Here is an 18,444-nt window from a genome sequence, read left to right as displayed (position 1 = left end):
ATCTACCTTCATGTCTTCTATGATGAACAGAATATCATGATCTTACACAGAATCTTGCCCAGGAATTTATGTTGTTTTATACATTTAAAGGCTGAGTTCTACAGTATAGTATATGCAGTACGTATGCACATCACATTGTCACAAGTCTGAGGGATGAAGAAACTAGTGTTGCAGTTAAGTAAAACTTCAACTTTTCTGCAGGCACACACACACACACACACACAAACACACACACACACACAAACACTTTATGACTTCATAAATAATAGATAATACACACATTTGTAATGTTTCTACAGTAAATTAAAATATCATTTTCAATCATCTGATCATATTTGTTTATACAATTTTTTTAAAGAGCTGGTGACACCTATGTCACCATGGGTTCTTATGGGTTAATATTTTTTGAATGAATGCAACACACCTGGTGTTACTTGCTCATCTTCACTAAATGACAACCTTATTAATTTCCCACTCTCTCTTACTTTAGATACTTTAGATTCCCAGAAAGTATCCTCTGTCAGTATCTATTAGCAAAAGCAAAAATAGCAGAGAAAAAGAGAAAGGGAAGATCACAGTATCACAAGAACATGATGTACAGAGCACTCCTAAGTCATTATAACATGTCGGACATTTTGTTACCTCACATGAGTACTCTGTTTTGAAGCGGGAGTAGTTGATGAATTTGACAAGAACATAGTGGCTGCTACCCAGTGAAGTGCAGAAGAAGACGGTTTTCTCTGGTGGTGGGGGCAGAGCACTCAGAAGCAGGTTGTAGTGGAAGTGGCCCAGATCATTACTATACAGAGTCAGCCGGGCTGTAGACTTGCCTGCACGCAGAGGCTGGTACTTGAAGCACACAGAACCCTAAAGAGAGGACACAATTTAAGTTTGTCTGCGGGCACACAGCAGTTTTGGGAAAATGTACTTTGTAATCACCTTGGACTGTCCTGGCACAGTGTGCTGAGGTCGGGTACTGATTTCAGTGCATTTACACTCAGTGCTGAGGGAGGCAACAGTGGTCAGGGGGTTCTCCACCTGGACACTGGCAGAGGTTGTCTGGCGGACAGTGGTCACCAGCTCAACGGTGGACAGGACTCCTGGAGATGTGGCCTTGAAGGTGATGAGGTAGAACATGTACTCAGCTGTCACCTCATTAAGAAATGTCACCTGAGGAAAAGAGTTCAGTGGGTGGTGTGAGGACAAGACTCGGAAATGCATTCAGATCTGATCTTAAATATGTGTGCGTGATCAAACCTTGGTGTTGTACTGCCCCTCCCTGTATGTAAAGAAAGACATCTTGTAGTCTCTCTTGGCCAGAGCAGAGACATCAATGTACTCTAGACCCTTGAGGGACACTGTAGCATCTGTTTTGTCGGGCTTCAATATCTCCATCAGCACACGAAACCTGAGCAAACACAAACACTCGACATGACTGTACTGTACTTCTGTCCTGACAGGGCTTGAGTGTTTCTCCTCCTAATATGCAGATGTTTTGCTAAAATAAAGGTGTAAGATAATTTCCTCAACTTATGGAAAAAGAGATCATTTGTTTGGTCAGAGATGCATACCTTACCCTGCCCCCATGTGGCCAAAAATGCTAATTATTATACAGTATTGTATTACAATACAATTATTATTCTAAACATCAAATAATTACAGATTTAAGAATTGAATCATTGTTATTATCATTAACTAGAGTTGCACAGGGTTTATAATATTGGTGGTGACTTGGTGGTGTGTCTGTTTTACCGCTGTTGCTTGGAAAGCCAGTTGTGCACAGGGAGCAACTGTGTGTGTTCAGTCTTGGCAGGCAGCTCATACACAATTGTGTCCTCTGCTCTGGGAGGATCAGCAGTTCCCTGCAGGGAGTACAGCATGCCTGTCCCATCAGGGAAGGAGAAAAAGACTGATCCCTGAGGATATAAAAAAGGGAGGTATGACAAGTTAATGTCCAAGATTAAGTTAATGTCACACTGTTTTGTTATAATCTTTTTTGTTGACGGTATTGGATTGAATATGCACAAAATAGGCTACAGATGAATAACTGATTGTGTTTATATATTGGTGTTCCTCTACCATGTGCTTCTTTCCATCAGCAGTCATAGTCAGTGGTCGGTAGGTGATTTCATATGTCTTGTTTTGGAAGGGTTCAAAGGTCACGGAGGGCGCAGCGCTCCACTGCGCACCCTCAATGATAGGTCTGATGCTACAACGCTGGTTTGTGGGGTTGACCAGGGGCAGAGTCTGGGTGTGAGAGCCACGTACTGGACATACAAAATTCACCACCTGGCAGGCAAGAAGAGGACAGCAGAAGGGAATAATCACATAATAGATAGTAAACAGAGAGTTACATTATAGACAATGACTAAAAATGTAATAACTACAGTATTAATCACCTTTAACTTATTCCAAAGCAGAAGAATACTGTATCACCTGTTTTTCTATAGCCTATTCTCAGGCCTTAGTGGCTAATCAGCTAAGTGAAATCGATGGAATGTTTCTTTCCAAATTTCCAGTGCTCTTTAAATCTGTCAACACTCTCTGTCTGTTCCAAAAGGAGCCAAAGTCGATCTCTCACATTTTCTGATTCTGTTTTTTAACCATCCTCACAATGAGAGACTACACTGCTGACAAGGCAGCTTTTAGCTTTTATGCTAGCTGGAGAAGAATGAATGATATGAATATCCAAAGTACTAATTTGCTATGTTTTATATTTACATTATTGTGTAACATGTGGTACATAAATAAAATGTGATGTGTGTGTGATGTGTGATGCATAGTTTCCCCAACTGTTATATCACATACAAAACCCCAAAATGTGCCATGATCAAATACATACTGCTGATTTTATTTTATTTTTTACTTCACTATGCAACTGAACAAAAATAAAAATGTATCAGTCAAACCTCTTTGCCAGTGGAAGCTACAATGCAAGAGCCTGTCACAGTGAGGGTGACGGGGGAGGAGGAGTTCTCAACAAAGCAAGATAAGTTCTCGTATCTTGTGTCATCACTCAGTTCCTCAGGTGAAAAAGTCACATCAAAAGGAACCTCCATGCCTGGACAGATGTAGCCTTTAGCTGGTGAGATGGACAACTCTGGAGGAAAGTTCTTTCTTTCCAGTGGAAGCTTGTAACAAAGAAGACAGATACATGTAAAAAAAACAAAAAACAAAGCCATTCTAAGAATAATATTACATAGAACTGCAATAAAAATGTTGGGTATCTGTGTGTAGATCCATGTGTATGATAGTAACAAATCATCATGCAGGATAATACACTGTGCAGTATCTAACCTTACCGGGCACCAATGTCTCCAGTGTTCATCATGACAATCCGTTTCTTGGCCTGGCAGCGCTGTACTACGGCTCCAAATGCCAGGTGGTCCTGGTCCAGATGGACCTCCACACCCTGACAGTTTAAATTGGGACACCTTGTTAACACAAATGTATTCAACATATAAAGTTACACAGAAGAAACCTTAAAACTGATCGTTATCAGACCATATAAAAGGTTTCAAGTATAGATAACTTAATTCAGAATTTTAGTGCTTGTCAAGGAAAGCAAATACATGCGTCATTTGCACAAGCCTTCAAATTACCTGACAGCAACCTTGGATGGTCAGCAGGGGGTGTAACAGGCCTGCAAACTCTGCCTGCAGCTCAGCCTTGAAGGAAGGTATGTGCTGATGAGGCGAGAACTGGATCTCAACATTACAAGCACCACTGGCTTTCAGGTTCAGCTCACCTTCTGGACTGAATGACAGATCCTGAAGGCATAGTGCAGAGCAAAATAGAGAAGAAGAGAGGAGAGTAGAGGAAAGGCAGGGATATAAGTGCTGCCTGTATGTGAATCACTGTTTAACATTTTACATTCATTGCCTACCTTTGAGTCCAGTGTTGTATTTGTCTTGAGAAGCAGGGTAAAGGAAAGGTCTAAAGGGCTGCGATTGACCAGTGCCACCTGTTTTTTCACCTTCTGACCCACCATCAGAGATCCCAGATTCATGTTCCGCTGCCTTGGATCCTCTACTTCCAGCTGGGACAAAATAATACAGATTCAGGGTAATTTGATTAAATATTCAAATTTTAATAGATTATGCAGCCAAATGGATAGGGTCAGTAGAATCTAAGTAGAGCATGGCAAAACATTGACATGGACACAAAATCATTAAGTCTTGCTCCTGCAGGACAGGAGGAGGTTTTTGAAAAACTGTTATTACTTACGTGATTTTTTGACTTGTTTCTCTTTTTAATATTACACACATTCAGGCACAAGTAGAAATTCTACATGAGTCCAGTTCAGCATCTCTTACTAGGAGACAAGAATTCAATCTACAACAGCTGGAGGCTGCATTTCTATGTCTCTAAGATATGTTTTTTAACAAGGCATTGTATACACATACCTACATACACATATATAGGCTTTAGAATATAAATACATTTATAATAATAATCTAAAATCAGCATCAATATCAAAAGCAAAAATTTGACTTCAGCACACACACTTTTCTTTCTCACCTTCATCTCGACGCCTTGCCCAAGTATGTCCACCTGTTTCTTGACACAGCTGTTCAAGATGAAGGTGAGCTTTTCATGGTATCGACATGCGTCACGGGGATAGAAGGTGATTGGTACCTCCATCACAGCACCAGAAGACAAAATATCTGGTTGGAAGTTAATCTCCAGGTAAGAGGTGTTCTTGAACTGGCACTGGACACTGAGGAAGAAGGAGTAGAGCACAGGATGTTTTCAAATCAGAGAAGGTTTTCAGCTGTCAAACATTTTAACTGGTGTTCTGAGTAGAATTAAAACCATTTCTTTATACAGTAAAAACCTTCACCTTAACACATGGACAAAAACAGACAGACACACACATATGCAACAACCTGATGTCCCGTTCACCCTTGTTGCTGATCACAAGACTCTTGGAGGTCGGCATCATGCCAGGAGAGTACAGGAAGCGCTTGCCAAAGTTGAATTTGGTGAAGGAGAATTCTAGGCTAGGTGCTACCGCCCCGCCTTTAATGGAAAAGGTAAATGTTGGCCCATGCTTTACCTGAAGAGATGAAACAAGAGAGAGAAAATACAGGAGAGAATAAGGACTGAGGAATCAGCTAAAATGTCTGGTGTCCTCATAAAATGTTATCTGAGTATCTCACCTTGATACTCAGTCTGACATCTTGGAGGTTACAGTTGCTCCGGGGACAAAAGAAAAGTGACAACTGCAGCTGTTTCCCAACTTCAATAGTAGCATTTTGTGGTTTTGCCTCCAAGTGTTTCAGCTGCTCACTTGGACCTGTTAGGTCAAAATTCATCTCCAGGCTGAATCTTGCCAGGTTGGACACCAGAAAATTAAAGCTGGATTGTTCTGAAATCCCCACCTACAAACAGTGTTTATACAGGAACAAAGGTGTTTAAACTTCACTTGTAAAGGCATGTGATCATGCATGTGAGTTATTTGTGCCTGTCATGTGAAAGTGTGCTGACCTTTCCAAAGTCCAGGGTGTCTTGGTGGTTGGAGTCGATCTCTCTGATGCCTCCGTCTGGATTCTCAACTTGAACCAAAGTGCTCATGGTGAAACAGTCAGCCTTAATAGGGAGCGTGAGTGCATCTGACTTCCTCTTCACCCTCAGAACCAATCTGAAGCTCACATAGCCCTCCCGGCAAGGTGTGAAGGAGACTGACAATGGCAACCTGCACCACAGAGTTCACTTATTATTATCTCATCTCAAGCTTATTAGAGGGAGAATGGTGCCACCTTACACAAAAGAACATTTTTTGACCTGAACATTGATTTGAAACATTTTGGACTGAAAGTCTTCTTATTTAGTTGTGATATATGTTACAGTGTCATGAACCTGTCTTTAGATGACACTGTGCCCTTCATGGGCTGCACAGTGAGGCTGGACTGCTGGTCTTCACAGAGAAGAGATGACTGCAGGACCGAGAAGTGAAAAGGCTCCTCCTCTCCATTCACCAGATCGACTGTCTGCTCCACTTTACGACCTGTTCATATAGACACACACACACACACGCGCGTTTTTGCTGGATTCAAAGTTTTCCCTATCCTCAAAATCCAAACTTAACCACAGTACCTACACATCTAACCTCAACATTTAAAAAATAGTGCCTAGTGCCTTGAAAAAGTCATGATCACCTCATGAGACAGAAGTTCAGGAATACTGAGAGGTCTCAGTGGTTTGAAACCCACTCATACACAGCTTTACAGGTTTATACCATAGAATTTTATTATTGCAGAGGTCAGAAATTAAGTTCAACTGTGCACATTTTTTTCAAAAATGTCCAATGGAGGTGGATTGTTTATTTGCCTTCATTTGAGCTCCATGTACTCTTGAAATGGTGCCGAATGAGTCTGGCATAGCAGCTGTGGTCTGAAAGCCTCTCTTCTCATGGGGGGCAGTATTAGATTTTTACAAGGTCTAATTCAATGGGATCTACATGACCCTTGCATTTACATTGTTATCTACAGGTTTTGATATTAACTTTATGTAAACTTAAAAATGGAGAACTTCAGTTTTTGCTAGGGGGGAAATATATTTAGTTGGAGAAGCCAGGTTTACACACAGTCTTTCCTTAACCCGTGTTTAATATGTAGTCTAACTTGAAAGAGGAGTGTGGATGTATGTAACATACCAACAAGCAGTTCTCCTAAGTCAATGTGAGCTCTGTTGAGATAGACAAGCGGCTCTCTGGTGTTGCCCACACACAGGAAGGGAAAAGACAGTGATAGAGTCTCAGTCACAAAGCTCCAGAATGACTCCACCGTATCCAGTTTCTCAGCTATGTATTCAAAACACATCTGCACACACGTACACACACACACACACACACACACACACACACACACACACAGACCACAGGATTACAAATGGCTAACAATTTAAGAAAAAGAAAGGATGTGCAGTATGTAAAAGTCATTTAAAGAAAAATATGGGTGATAACAAGATTGATAAATATGAGGAAAGAGGAATGGAAGAGTGATGAACCAACTAGTACAGATAAGTTTAAATAAAATTTGATATCAAAATGGCATTGGATTAAATGGAAGGAACGGTGTAGTTAAGATTAGATTGGTTGAGACCAAAAATTGAAAATGAGGAGGGAGACTGAGATTGGCTGATGTGTAATAAAATACAAAAAGATGAGTGGAGGTGAATAAGATAATACAATGTAGGAAAATGGTGGGAAAATGTTATGAGATATCTCCACTCTTTTAGGACTTAAGACTGTTGTATGTCTCCATCTTTACCTCTACTTTCTTCCCAGGCAGGATGGTACCACACGGGGTGAGACACTGAAATGGGCTGCCACCTGCGTCTTCACACCTCCACTTGAAAGAAAATGGTTTACTGGTTGGGTTCACCACAATAAAACATCTGTGGAGTAAACCAAGTACATATACACGTTTTCAAAATGTTAGGGGTTACTCTGATGGTGATAAAAAGCTTTCATCCCTGCCTCTCTGTCTCTGTTACCTTTTTGATGGCACAGAGAGGCCAACAGCATTGAATTCTATGACTCTGGTGTTAGGGTCAAGAGGGCCCCTAAATTCAGGGTTCCGACGGTTCCCACTGATGTAGTCTGAGTCCTCAAGGTCAAAGTGGCAGTTTGGCTGTAGGCTGCAGCCCAACACTGAGATACAGGGAGCCTGATCTCCATTCTGCAAGTTGGGGATACTGAAAAAAAAAGTGCACATAAAAAAGTGTCCATGTCATGATTCTAGTGAAAACATCCATTCACTTCCTTACACTCACTTTTTAGCGCTTCCACATTAAAGGGGATATTCTTTATTTTTTTATTAAAATGATCCTGAATTAACAAAGTTAATGTTTACCTGGGTAATTTCTCTGCACAAGTCAGAACACTGTAACACAAGCTCAAACTCAAAGCTTTTTGAAATTCTGTAAGTTGTCTCAGATTGAGTACAAAGTTTAAGATGCCTTGTTAGTAGTTACTGTATCAGCTTGACGTTGTATTAACCTGCACAACAGCCTGCCCTGAAACTGGGCCACCTCGAGAGGTGAAAAGCGACAGCTGAAGGTCTGCATGGAACCAGGTTCTATGGCCCCCATGTTGGGTTCAACACTGAAGGGTGGCAACTCAGGACTCCCCATCAGAAGAGACATCACGCTGGCCAGAGCGCTGGCAGGACGAACTCCAGTAAAGACTCCTGCTGACCTGCTGCCAGGTCGAGAAATGGAGTTCCCATCTGTTACAGAGAACACATGGCCACATTTACATATTTTAATACTTACACAGATGCATCCTCCACTTTTAAAATAATTCAAATGGCATGATAAATTCACCATAGGACTATAAATGTTGCAGCAAAAACAGGTAATTCTGATAATCACAGTTAGATCAAATGTTAACAAGTAAACTTCACGACATAGTATGTTACTGTACTACCTCCTTGGTTACTGTTGACAGTTTTGCTGCTTGGATCCATGAGGACCTGCCAGGAGAACTCCATTTTGACACTACCCTCATTCACTATCTCCAGTCTGCAGACACACACACACACACACACAACAGATATACAGGATTATATATATTCAGGATTTTCTGGTGTCCACTATGGTAGAATGTCAGAAAGATGGAGGACTTAGATGGTATACAACCATTTAATCTAGGTCCAGCTTAAGCCCATATCATCATTTTGATGGCCAAAATTCACTATCATTTTGATTTTGATTGTCAACTTTTCCTTTCATCTTTTGTGTGATCACTGGCTGGCTCAGTACTATTAAATTTACTAAATGAAACAGCATATACTGTGCAAAATGCCTGACTTACTGGTGGAGTCTGGTTTGGTAAAGCATAGTGTCTTTGAAGTGGATGGTGCTGGTGTTGCAGCTGAACTTCACATAGCCACAAACTGCGCTGATTCGCAATTCCAACTCCCACTGCGAGCCCTCAACCACAGAGCAGCAGGGCTCGGGATCTGTCTTTATCACCTGCATACAAACATTTATATGGTTGCTCAACTATAATTGTGAACTGGTAACTCTCTAATCAACATCTCTTTAACATCACAGTCAGCATGTATACCTTATTCTTCACAGGTTGCTGTGGTTGTGTGCCTGAAGCCTGCTTTGAGGCGCTCAGCCACTGGACTGTCCTCTGTCGGTCGTCCCAGTCAGCCACCTGCTCTAGCGGCTGCTGGAACTCCACCTGACAAACCTTACATCTCATTGGCTGGTTGTTCAGAGTCACTGGCTGATTGGAGCTAAAGGTGACAGTCACTTCCTTAGAACAACTAGCATGAAGGTGTCCCACCTGTAATAGAAAGCAGATTCTTTTTATTTACACCCTGAGAAAACTGTAAAAAAGAGGGCATAGTTTCACAATGTTACTATAATAGATATTATGTTGTACTTTTGGTTTCATTCAATAGCCAGGCGCACAGTAGCAGTTTGTGTCTCTTTTTTGAATGTGTCCCAGTCTGCCAATATTTAAACATTTATAAACCTGCCCCTGTTCTATAGCCACACTTTCATTCCTTCCTTCAATGCTGTACCTGTGGAGAAAAGAAGACATGGGGTCCAGCAGGAGGCCACTCAAACCTCACCACCTGGCAGCTGCTGTGGTTGGTCATGGTGAAACTCTCTTGGTAAGGACAATCTACATGGCAGTCACCAAAATTCAGTGACTCATAATTACCTGTGAATGAGAAATATGCCTTGTAGATAAATCCAGTCTAAGAAACAAGCGTCCATGTTAAATCACTACATAACATTTCTCAATCCAGAAGTGACCTAATGATCAGTGTACCTACTTTAACCCTCTTCCTCTCCATTTCTAAAACATGATTTGTTTCTCTCTCTCTACTCTCCTAACCTTCTTTCTTACCTCTGTCATCATCTCCCTGATCCATTTCCTGCAATGACTTGCTGATGTTGTCAAGAGAGACAATTTCCTGGTAAGTCTCTCCAGTCAGTTGTATTATGGTATTGCTGTACTGGTTGTCCTCCACTTGCAGTGTCATCTTGGCTGTGACATTTAGTGGCTTGTCAGAGGAAAAACTGACCTCAAACTCCACCTGTTCATTTACATTCAGCCTAAGAATGGCTCTGTGCACCAACTGATGCTCTGTGGAAGAAGGAAAACGGGATAACTGCCTCGAGCAAAGGACAGAAGCCTATGCTGAAAATTATCAAACATGTTTTTCACTTGTACTAACTACAGTACACATACTATAGGCAAGAATAGCTTTACGTCTACTCTTGCACATGTACCACTACTAGTGAAACATGAACATTTAAGGCAGCTTGTAATCCAAATTGACATCAGTATGTTAAAGTCTGTGAAGATCCAGTGCTCAGGACTTAGCGTCTACAAGTGGATGATAGTGAGCCTGATGAAACATTAGTGCATGAGAACTATGGCAAAATCTTACTACATAAGCCTAACAAGTAATAATTTAAGCAAAGAGGAAATGTATTTACTGTAGACAGAGTTTTATGGGTTCAGGTTGTACCTGAGTCTGTGGTGCCTTTCAGCTGTGTGGAGTGAATGGAGCTGCAAGTGTTTCCAGGAGCAGCTTTGAGGGTGAACACACCATGTTTATCCAGCATATCAATTTGGACCTAGACAACAAATGTACAAAAAAAGTTATATTATGTTCTTATGGCCATTGTAAATAGATAGGATTTTGGTTTTCTTGCAATTGAAAACCAAAATTCTAATATTGCTAAAAGATGTTTTTTTGAAAAAAAGGTTTTGGCCGAGATCAATAATAAAATAAAGACAGAGTAATGTGTCTCACCTGAGCTGGAACATTTCCATCATTGAGCAGCACCAGTGGCAGGGTATGTCTCCGCCCCACCAATACCCGCCTGAACTGCAACATTGGGCTTCCTCTGCTGTTCCTCAGAGCTGGACGCACCACACACACACTGGGCAGATTGCCCTCTCCCATTAGGTCAAACTCTAGCACCCTTGTCTTATAGGTGGGTGTCATTCTGGATCCAGTAGTGGAAAGAAAAGGAGGACAGTGGTCAGCAAGACCAAACAAGGGTTGGCATCATTTTCATAATGGTAGTAGAAATTAAAAGACAAACAAACAACAAAGATAACACCAAAGTAGCAGAAACAGTCATGCACTCATATACCTGCTGGATTCCTCCATCGTGGCCTCAAACACAGCACTGTATAGCTGCATTGTTTGTGGTGTGAAGGTGACCACAACAAACGAGTGTGACTGGCTGGGAATGCTCACTGTTGTAGCAGACAAATCAAAAACCTCCACGGCCCGGGACGACTATGAGGAAATACAGGACATTTTTTTACCCACTGTAACACAATCAGCAACAGTCACATTATGTACATATTTATCCATGTATCTACCCCACAAAGCTTTACAGGCCTTACCTTCGTGCCACCATATTTGATGGCCAAGCTGAGCACACAGGGCACCTTGTTATTGTTGGTGAGTTTGAAGCGAGCCTGAGCAGTTTCGCCCAACTAGCACTTTGTTGAAGATGAACTTATTCTCATCCAGGACATAAATGCCTTCAGCACTGCAAAACTGCTCAGAGGAGAGCTGTCTGCTGTTGTGGCAGAGATGATGCTCTTCAAAGATGGAGGCCATGTCTAACACAATGCCTGGGAAACAAAAATTTACAAAGAAATAGCTTTTTAACTAGAAGCATAGAAAGACATCAGTCCAGTTTTATTCTTTACTTTATTTCCTTGATGTAGACCCTGCAACCTTGTGACCCATGTTTACACAGCCTATGACAGCAGAATAATCCGTGGGTATAATATGACATTATATGCATAACTGACCAGACATAACTTTGGTCAGGCTAATCAATCAAATAAGACAGAATAAGATCACACAGCTCTTACCTGGCTTGCAGACTTCAGCCAGCAGTCTGTATGGTATACCCTCAGGCTGGTCCGAGGGGTCACGGTAACTGATGTCAATGAGCAAACCCTGGTTCCAGCTGCCCAGCTGTTCAGCTGCACAGTCCACTGTCACCACCTGCTGAGACCCTGGTTGCAGGCTCCCTGTGCAGGGAGACACTGAGAAGACTCCCATGGTGAGGCAGTTCTAGAGGGGGCACATGAGAGGATCAGAGGAAGGAAAAAGAGGTGCAAATGAAAATAGGAGTCAGAAATGGGGAGATGTGGAAGATGTGTGTGTGTGTTCATTACTGTCTCTGGTGTCTATTAGTTAAGTGAGACACAATGCAGACAAACATCCACAGATTTGCCTGGTGGGTTTTTTCTTCAGTATTATACAATACTATTATGATTTATTTTTAACTGAATATTTTTTTAGTAATTTTAGTAGTTTGACTAATTTCAAAGTCACGGCTAGGCTAAATACAACTGAAGTTAATTGACACAATATGCCTTTATGTAATTTAGGTGAAATGACCCTTTTAGCTACCTCTAAATCATGCTTAAATAATGTAGTATCTTAAAGAATCTAGTAGACTGTCTCTAGCTGTGCTGTGCACATTGTATGTACTAAAATGATAATAATCCGCAAAATGTTAAAAGAACACAGAGGATGAAAGCTTACAAGAATTACATGCTTTTTCAATAATGATCCCTGTGGGAAAGCAGTTAGCACTCTCTGAGCTCTTCAAAAGACAAACATGGAAAGGACTGTCAAAACAAAACTGCATCAATTAAATACCACTGGTCTCATCTCCACAAGCAGTTTCTCACCTGTATACTATTACTGTCTCTCTGGAAGGACTCAGTTCTCACTTTGCTGCTGGCACCAGTAGGTCTCTGTGAATGGTTCTCTCGAGGGATCTTCTTACCTGGACCCCTGTGAACAGGATGAATGACACAAACCACAATCTATTTTAAAGATCTTCACAGAAATTGATTTTAGATTATTGGGCAAGGACATGTAATGATGCACAATAAGATGTTTTTTTTTATATTTAGAAATAAATAAATATATATGTCTGTATATATATTAAAAGATACATAAACAGCCCACACAAACCACATTAGTTCTTATTATCCTTTTGTTTCAGTAAGGTACTCCAGTCAAACCACGAGTTGTTTGTGTCTGCTCATACTCTTCCACCATCATATTAGTGGTTCTAGTCTTATTCAGAGCATAGAGAATATAAATTGGTAAATTTAGTCCATATTGTTTCAGTTTAGCTTCATCATAAAAGCACCACATTCCGCCTAGTCAAGGTCATAAAACATTTGTAGGGATTGGCAACACAGTGATGCTTCACTGAAACTTGGTTTGTTAGGTGTATTACATCTTAATAATGGAATTTATCACGTGGCAACAGACATGGTTTGCGTGCCTGTATATACTGTATGTTTACTGTATGTGTTCTGTTCTCCTACCCTGGCCTCCTTAGTAGAACAGGGTCTTTGATCATACGGCAGATACTGAAACAGGTCTCAAAGACTCCATTGTTCTCAATCATGAAGCTCTGGCTTTTCTTGCAGCCATAGACCAGTGGACCAAAGTTGATGTCACACGCAGGTGTGATCTTGTACCTAAAAGAAGGAGCCAAAAAAGAAATGCATCACTAATTGTGCATCTGAATTTCAGAGCTGCCTTCTATGAACTAAACAATGAATCATGCAGATTGCGATGGGATGATAATCAATACATTTACAAAGCAAGGCATGTACTGTGATGTCAAATGGTGCAAAAAGATGACCATTCAACAGAATGAAAACAATTTTGAGAGGGGTGCAACACAATCTAAATCAGAATCAATTGTTTCATAATTACTAACACATGACATATGTAACATGATAGTATGAATCAAGCCTTAACCTGGAGAAGACAGACTGGACTGACACCTTAATGGCTAAGATGGCTATGGTCTCGCCTCCATTCCCAATGTTGGGTTCAATTACCTGCAGAAGAGAAGTTCAGTTAGCATCAAAGTTTTTAATTTGGACTGACTCTCACTTCAGGAGAAAAGTTAATATAATAACTAAGATGGGTCTGAAATAAATAATAAATAAAAAGAAAAGAAATGAAACTACATTCCAGTGACTCATGAAGCTGACGAAGTAATGTCTTAACAGTCTCAACGAAACAGTTTTTTGGAAGCATCTTGTTTCTGTACTTGATGTACGTATAATCTTGTTTTAGTTTTTTTTTTTTTATAAAGTAAAAACTGTTTCCTTTTAACCTTAGAATGAGGCAAAAGTCAAATCCAATCAAATCGGTATAAGTACCAAACATTTGCTGATAAGGTCAAAAAATCCTCTTCTGTTCCAATATGACTTTAATATATAGTTGAACCTCCAGCTCTGTGATCAGTAAGACCATTGTATTGCTCTGACCTGGCAAAGCAGGACAGGTTGCTCTCTAATTAAAACTTCAGTGTTGGGTCTGCAGAGGATCTGCACAGTTGTGGGCTTCTCATGGGGCATCAGAGTACCACGCTGGGGGGACACAGTGAAAATGGAGTCTAGGTTTGCCTGGGTTGGGTCCGTCTGCTCTAAGGTAAACCTTATGAAAAGATAGAAGAATAAAGAATAAAAGTGAAAAACAGTCCCACAATGAAATAAAACTGATGTGGAACTCAAATTCAAAACTGAAGCACAGGGCATCACTTGTCCAGTTTATTCATACTTGAATACTGTGGTAAACTCACTTGTAGGCTATTTCATATTTTCCTTGGTTTTTCATCCTGAGAGATAGTTTGGTCTCTTCAAAGACTCTGAATGGTTCCAAAGTCCAGACAGCCATCTGCCACAGACACAAGAGTATATAGTACATTACTTTTCATTATTATGACATCAGAGCAGCAGCTTAGTGACTCAGTGGTGAATGCTGTCACCTTACAACAGGAAGATGAGGGGTAAAATCAGGGGTACATGCCCTAACAGAATATAAGCTGTTACAGTTTCTACCTGGTGAGATGTCCAGAGCTATATCATAGGCTTCAGCTGTGACCTGTATGTTTTCAGTGTGTACAATGCCTAGAATCTTCTCCACATCAGACACCTGAAACAAAACACACAACCAGTTTTCCACATTTTTGAATAACCCTTGACATTTAAAGATGCTTTAAAGGTGTACTTTATCTCCAGTCATAATGGAATATGCATGTGCTAATTTCACTGTTTTTAATGCGTTCTTATGCTGTGTATCTCACCTCTAGACGTAGAATCTTCTTAATATGGAGTGGCCTCCTGGCCCTGAAATGTAAACTCAGTGGGAAAGAAGAGTTAGGTGAGATGATGCCCTGATCCTGCGGCACACTGAACTCATCACCCAACTCCTCCACACCCTGCAGTCTCCAGGATACAGGCAGAGCTGTCTTATTATGTAACATCACACTACGGCTGTCCCGCCTAGAGAGAGGGATGGAACAGGGGAGGTTAATCATCACAAAAGGGACAGTTCAATTCAGTTTTTCCTGAATTAGTATTCCAAATTTTGGCACCTGTGCGGCAAAATCCTGTCAAAGTGCAAATGCTTGCTTTCCAGCTCCAGTTCTGGCTGAACGCCCCAGCAGGAAAGGTTGATGATGACAGACTCTGGATTGTCCTTAATACAGCACACTACACTGTCCTTCATTTGGCCCACTTTTGTTGGGTAGGCCCACACTGTCAACTCCTAGCAGGGCAGAATATTCACATGTATTAATGTTGTTACAGTCATCTGTATTAATTCAGTGGGTAATGCCAGACAGTGCTATGGTACCTCTTTCTGGTCTGGTTTGAGAGTCATGGCTGGAGGGTCCAGCAGATATGTGGTGGCCTGTGTGTCATGCTGGAAATGGAACTGAACCTCAGCCTCCAGACCCGAATTGTTATGAATCATCAGTCTCTCTGTGTTCTCTGGGTACTTATTTTCCTTGTATCTACACAAATGCAGACATGTAAAAGTCTGAATATAATAAATATAAAGACAAAGAATGATAGAAACACACTTTCACCTCCATCACTCTGTCTCTTACCTGTCTCTGGTCTTGCTACACAGTAATGGTCCAAACTCAAAATATCCAGCCTTGACTATGTAAGTCTTCTGGAGCCCTTCTTCCATTTTTGGCACCTTTTTACTGAGAGCAAAAAGAGTCCTGGGGAAACCACATATAATAACGTTAAATCCAACTGAAATCCCATTTAGTCATCCATTTGTGCAGTCAGTGTTGTATGTTTTAAATGTATTATCATCTGTTTTTATTATTGAAATGAGGGAAATAAGAGAATAAGAGAGTGGCACTAGCAACAGTAATATCTACAAGCCATGTGCGGATAATGTTTTGTTAAGAGTAGTATTGATTGATTTGATTTTGATTGGCTGTATGGAAAAAACTCTCTATGTAGATGAAGACAGTATTTCAGAACACAGGACATTAAGTTCAATTATTGTGTTGTTGTCATGTATTTTTATCTGTAATAACCCCTCCCTTTCTCTCCCGTAACTCATCTGTACCAACTATACCACTACCCTGAGTTGTTAAACAATGTTTACTGACCGGTAGTCTTTGCAGATGGAGGGATAGGTGCTACTTCCTCTGCAGAGGAGCTGGTACTGTCTCTGGGTCCCCAGTAGCTCAAAGTTAAAGGTCTGTTCAAACATCCCTGGGGAGTCTGAGTAGAACCAGATCTTCAGAACCACTTTACCGTTGGCTGGTACAACCCAGCGAAATGTTGTCAGCCTGCACGAACGTACACACACAAATGCACATGCATGTTTACAATTAGTGATGACAACAACAGAGCAAAAAGCCCCACAGTGTGTCCTTTAAGGTGTGTCCGTGTGTTTTCCCTTGCCTCTGGTTACGTCTCAGCTCTAAGTTTCCTTGGTGTTGGTCTTGTTCAGTGCAGTCAGATATGGTGGAGGCACGTAAAGGTGAGCGGGACTGGTCCAAGACCTTTGGTTTTGCCTTGGCAGAAGTTCGTCTCTTGCTCTTCTGACTCTCTCTGCCCTTCTTCTCCTTGTTCTCTGCTACAGCACTCTCCTTCACGCTGCCTTTGCCGCGAGTTTTAGATGCTGGTGCCACTTGCCTCTTCCTTTAGTGTGCACAAACACACACACACAAAATGCCATTATGAATGACACTTGACATTATGATGAACATTTTTAATGTTGAAATCACTTTGTACTTTTGATTTATTAATTGGAGGCTTTTATTACATGGTAGCTAAATTGTTCTTCAAGTTAAGAGCACATTTCCAGTAAATCCTGCTGCCTCTTGCCACAAAAACAATGTTTGAGTTCTGTGTATATCTAAGTGTAATTTCATTTATTGTGTGAAGTTACCATTACCTTAACAACTGATGCTTGTACATCCTCCTCTGAATCTTTCTTCTCCTCACCCTGTTCATCTGGTCCTGAAGGAACCAGGAAGGTGAAACAGTCACAGAAGAGTTGACTGTTAGGTTGCTCCCTGTTTTTGGGGAAAGGAACAATAGAGAAGGTGACAGGAGGAGGGATGGGTGGGCCGCTGGGTCCCAACCCTAAATCATCCAAAACCTACAAACACCAAAAGAGAGAAGGAAACAGATGAGGAAATGATAATAAACTTACAAAAAAGTAAATGTTATGACTACAACTTCTGTTCCCTGAAGGAGAGGAATGAGGTACAACACACAAGTATGGGATATCAGGCCACACAGAGGGGCACGATACCTCTATTTTATGCCTTTAAGACAGATGACCTGTGACCGTGTGTGTGTGTGTGAGGCCCCATCTGCACATATATGTATCTGTCATCCCAGGAGTGCACTGTGGTTGATTATGGAAAAGAACAGAGGGCACTGGGTATTTGGAAAACAGATCCCCTTCCGCCCCGTTGAAACGACCCCGATATTTGAACCACCAGGGAGAGTGCTGTGCAGTGGGACAAACACAAGTTTGTGATCTGAGGCAAATCTAATCTCAATGAGAAGGGGAGGGTGGACAGTAGTTTGTTCGGTGATGATGTCAACTCCGTGAAAAAGACGCTGGCTCAGGGGTACACTCTGTCTCCAGTTTTTCAGCTACATAGCGGTACAGTGAGAAGAAGGATATGAGGTCCTGGCTAAGAGACACAGCCGCAGTGTACTGGCCTGGCAACAAAGACTCCTGGTCATCCTCCCACAAACTATGAATGTGATATCCCATACTTTGTGTTGTACCAAGTGAATCAACTGAAAGGGGATCAAGTGTTTAAAAACTACATTTTGGGAAGAAACAGAGAGTAAATTATACTAATGACAAAAAGCAGAAAAATCTGTCAATTGCTAATCCTACCTTATCCAGTGGAGGCAGGGTGCTGTCTCTGAGCAGCTCTGTGGCACTTGGATAGTCTTTCTCTCTTACATTAAGCACAATGTGAGGGATGATGTCCTGTGGAGACACCTTGTCTCCCTCCTTTTCTGGGTCAGCTAGTGCTGCCATCTGGACTGGGCATTGGAGAAATGGTCTTGCTATTGGCTTTCTTACTCCTTTTGCCAACAGGGCTCTGTGT

General features: G+C 41.3%; 1 protein-coding gene across 1 annotated transcript in view; it reads right to left on the bottom strand.

The window, feature by feature from the left end:
- hydin (HYDIN axonemal central pair apparatus protein) overlaps window positions 1-18,444 on the bottom strand; it is a 65,621-nt gene that overhangs the window by 1,631 nt on the left and 45,546 nt on the right. Inside the window, 45 exon segments of the mRNA XM_051073345.1 lie at window positions 643-867; window positions 940-1,170; window positions 1,258-1,408; window positions 1,753-1,916; window positions 2,080-2,289; window positions 2,910-3,118; window positions 3,121-3,131; window positions 3,303-3,412; window positions 3,603-3,770; window positions 3,887-4,039; window positions 4,522-4,720; window positions 4,890-5,059; window positions 5,163-5,384; window positions 5,491-5,698; window positions 5,863-6,010; window positions 6,659-6,824; window positions 7,275-7,401; window positions 7,501-7,701; window positions 8,006-8,234; window positions 8,435-8,529; window positions 8,822-8,982; window positions 9,077-9,304; window positions 9,546-9,688; window positions 9,878-10,117; window positions 10,506-10,614; window positions 10,794-10,989; window positions 11,140-11,288; window positions 11,399-11,488; window positions 11,490-11,632; window positions 11,879-12,083; window positions 12,710-12,815; window positions 13,361-13,516; window positions 13,803-13,885; window positions 14,321-14,489; window positions 14,635-14,702; window positions 14,704-14,729; window positions 14,894-14,987; window positions 15,139-15,337; window positions 15,430-15,602; window positions 15,690-15,849; window positions 15,946-16,065; window positions 16,468-16,650; window positions 16,766-17,001; window positions 17,256-17,468; window positions 18,228-18,374. Of these exon segments, the coding sequence (XP_050929302.1) occupies window positions 643-867; window positions 940-1,170; window positions 1,258-1,408; window positions 1,753-1,916; window positions 2,080-2,289; window positions 2,910-3,118; window positions 3,121-3,131; window positions 3,303-3,412; window positions 3,603-3,770; window positions 3,887-4,039; window positions 4,522-4,720; window positions 4,890-5,059; window positions 5,163-5,384; window positions 5,491-5,698; window positions 5,863-6,010; window positions 6,659-6,824; window positions 7,275-7,401; window positions 7,501-7,701; window positions 8,006-8,234; window positions 8,435-8,529; window positions 8,822-8,982; window positions 9,077-9,304; window positions 9,546-9,688; window positions 9,878-10,117; window positions 10,506-10,614; window positions 10,794-10,989; window positions 11,140-11,288; window positions 11,399-11,488; window positions 11,490-11,632; window positions 11,879-12,083; window positions 12,710-12,815; window positions 13,361-13,516; window positions 13,803-13,885; window positions 14,321-14,489; window positions 14,635-14,702; window positions 14,704-14,729; window positions 14,894-14,987; window positions 15,139-15,337; window positions 15,430-15,602; window positions 15,690-15,849; window positions 15,946-16,065; window positions 16,468-16,650; window positions 16,766-17,001; window positions 17,256-17,468; window positions 18,228-18,374 (7,194 nt within the window).

The sequence above is a fragment of the Lates calcarifer genome, linkage group LG10 (genome assembly GCF_001640805.2).
Source record: "Lates calcarifer isolate ASB-BC8 linkage group LG10, TLL_Latcal_v3, whole genome shotgun sequence".
NCBI classification, from domain to species: domain Eukaryota; kingdom Metazoa; phylum Chordata; class Actinopteri; family Centropomidae; genus Lates; species Lates calcarifer.
Note: the sequence above shows the minus strand (reverse complement) of the source record. Positions and strands in the feature narration are given on the sequence as shown.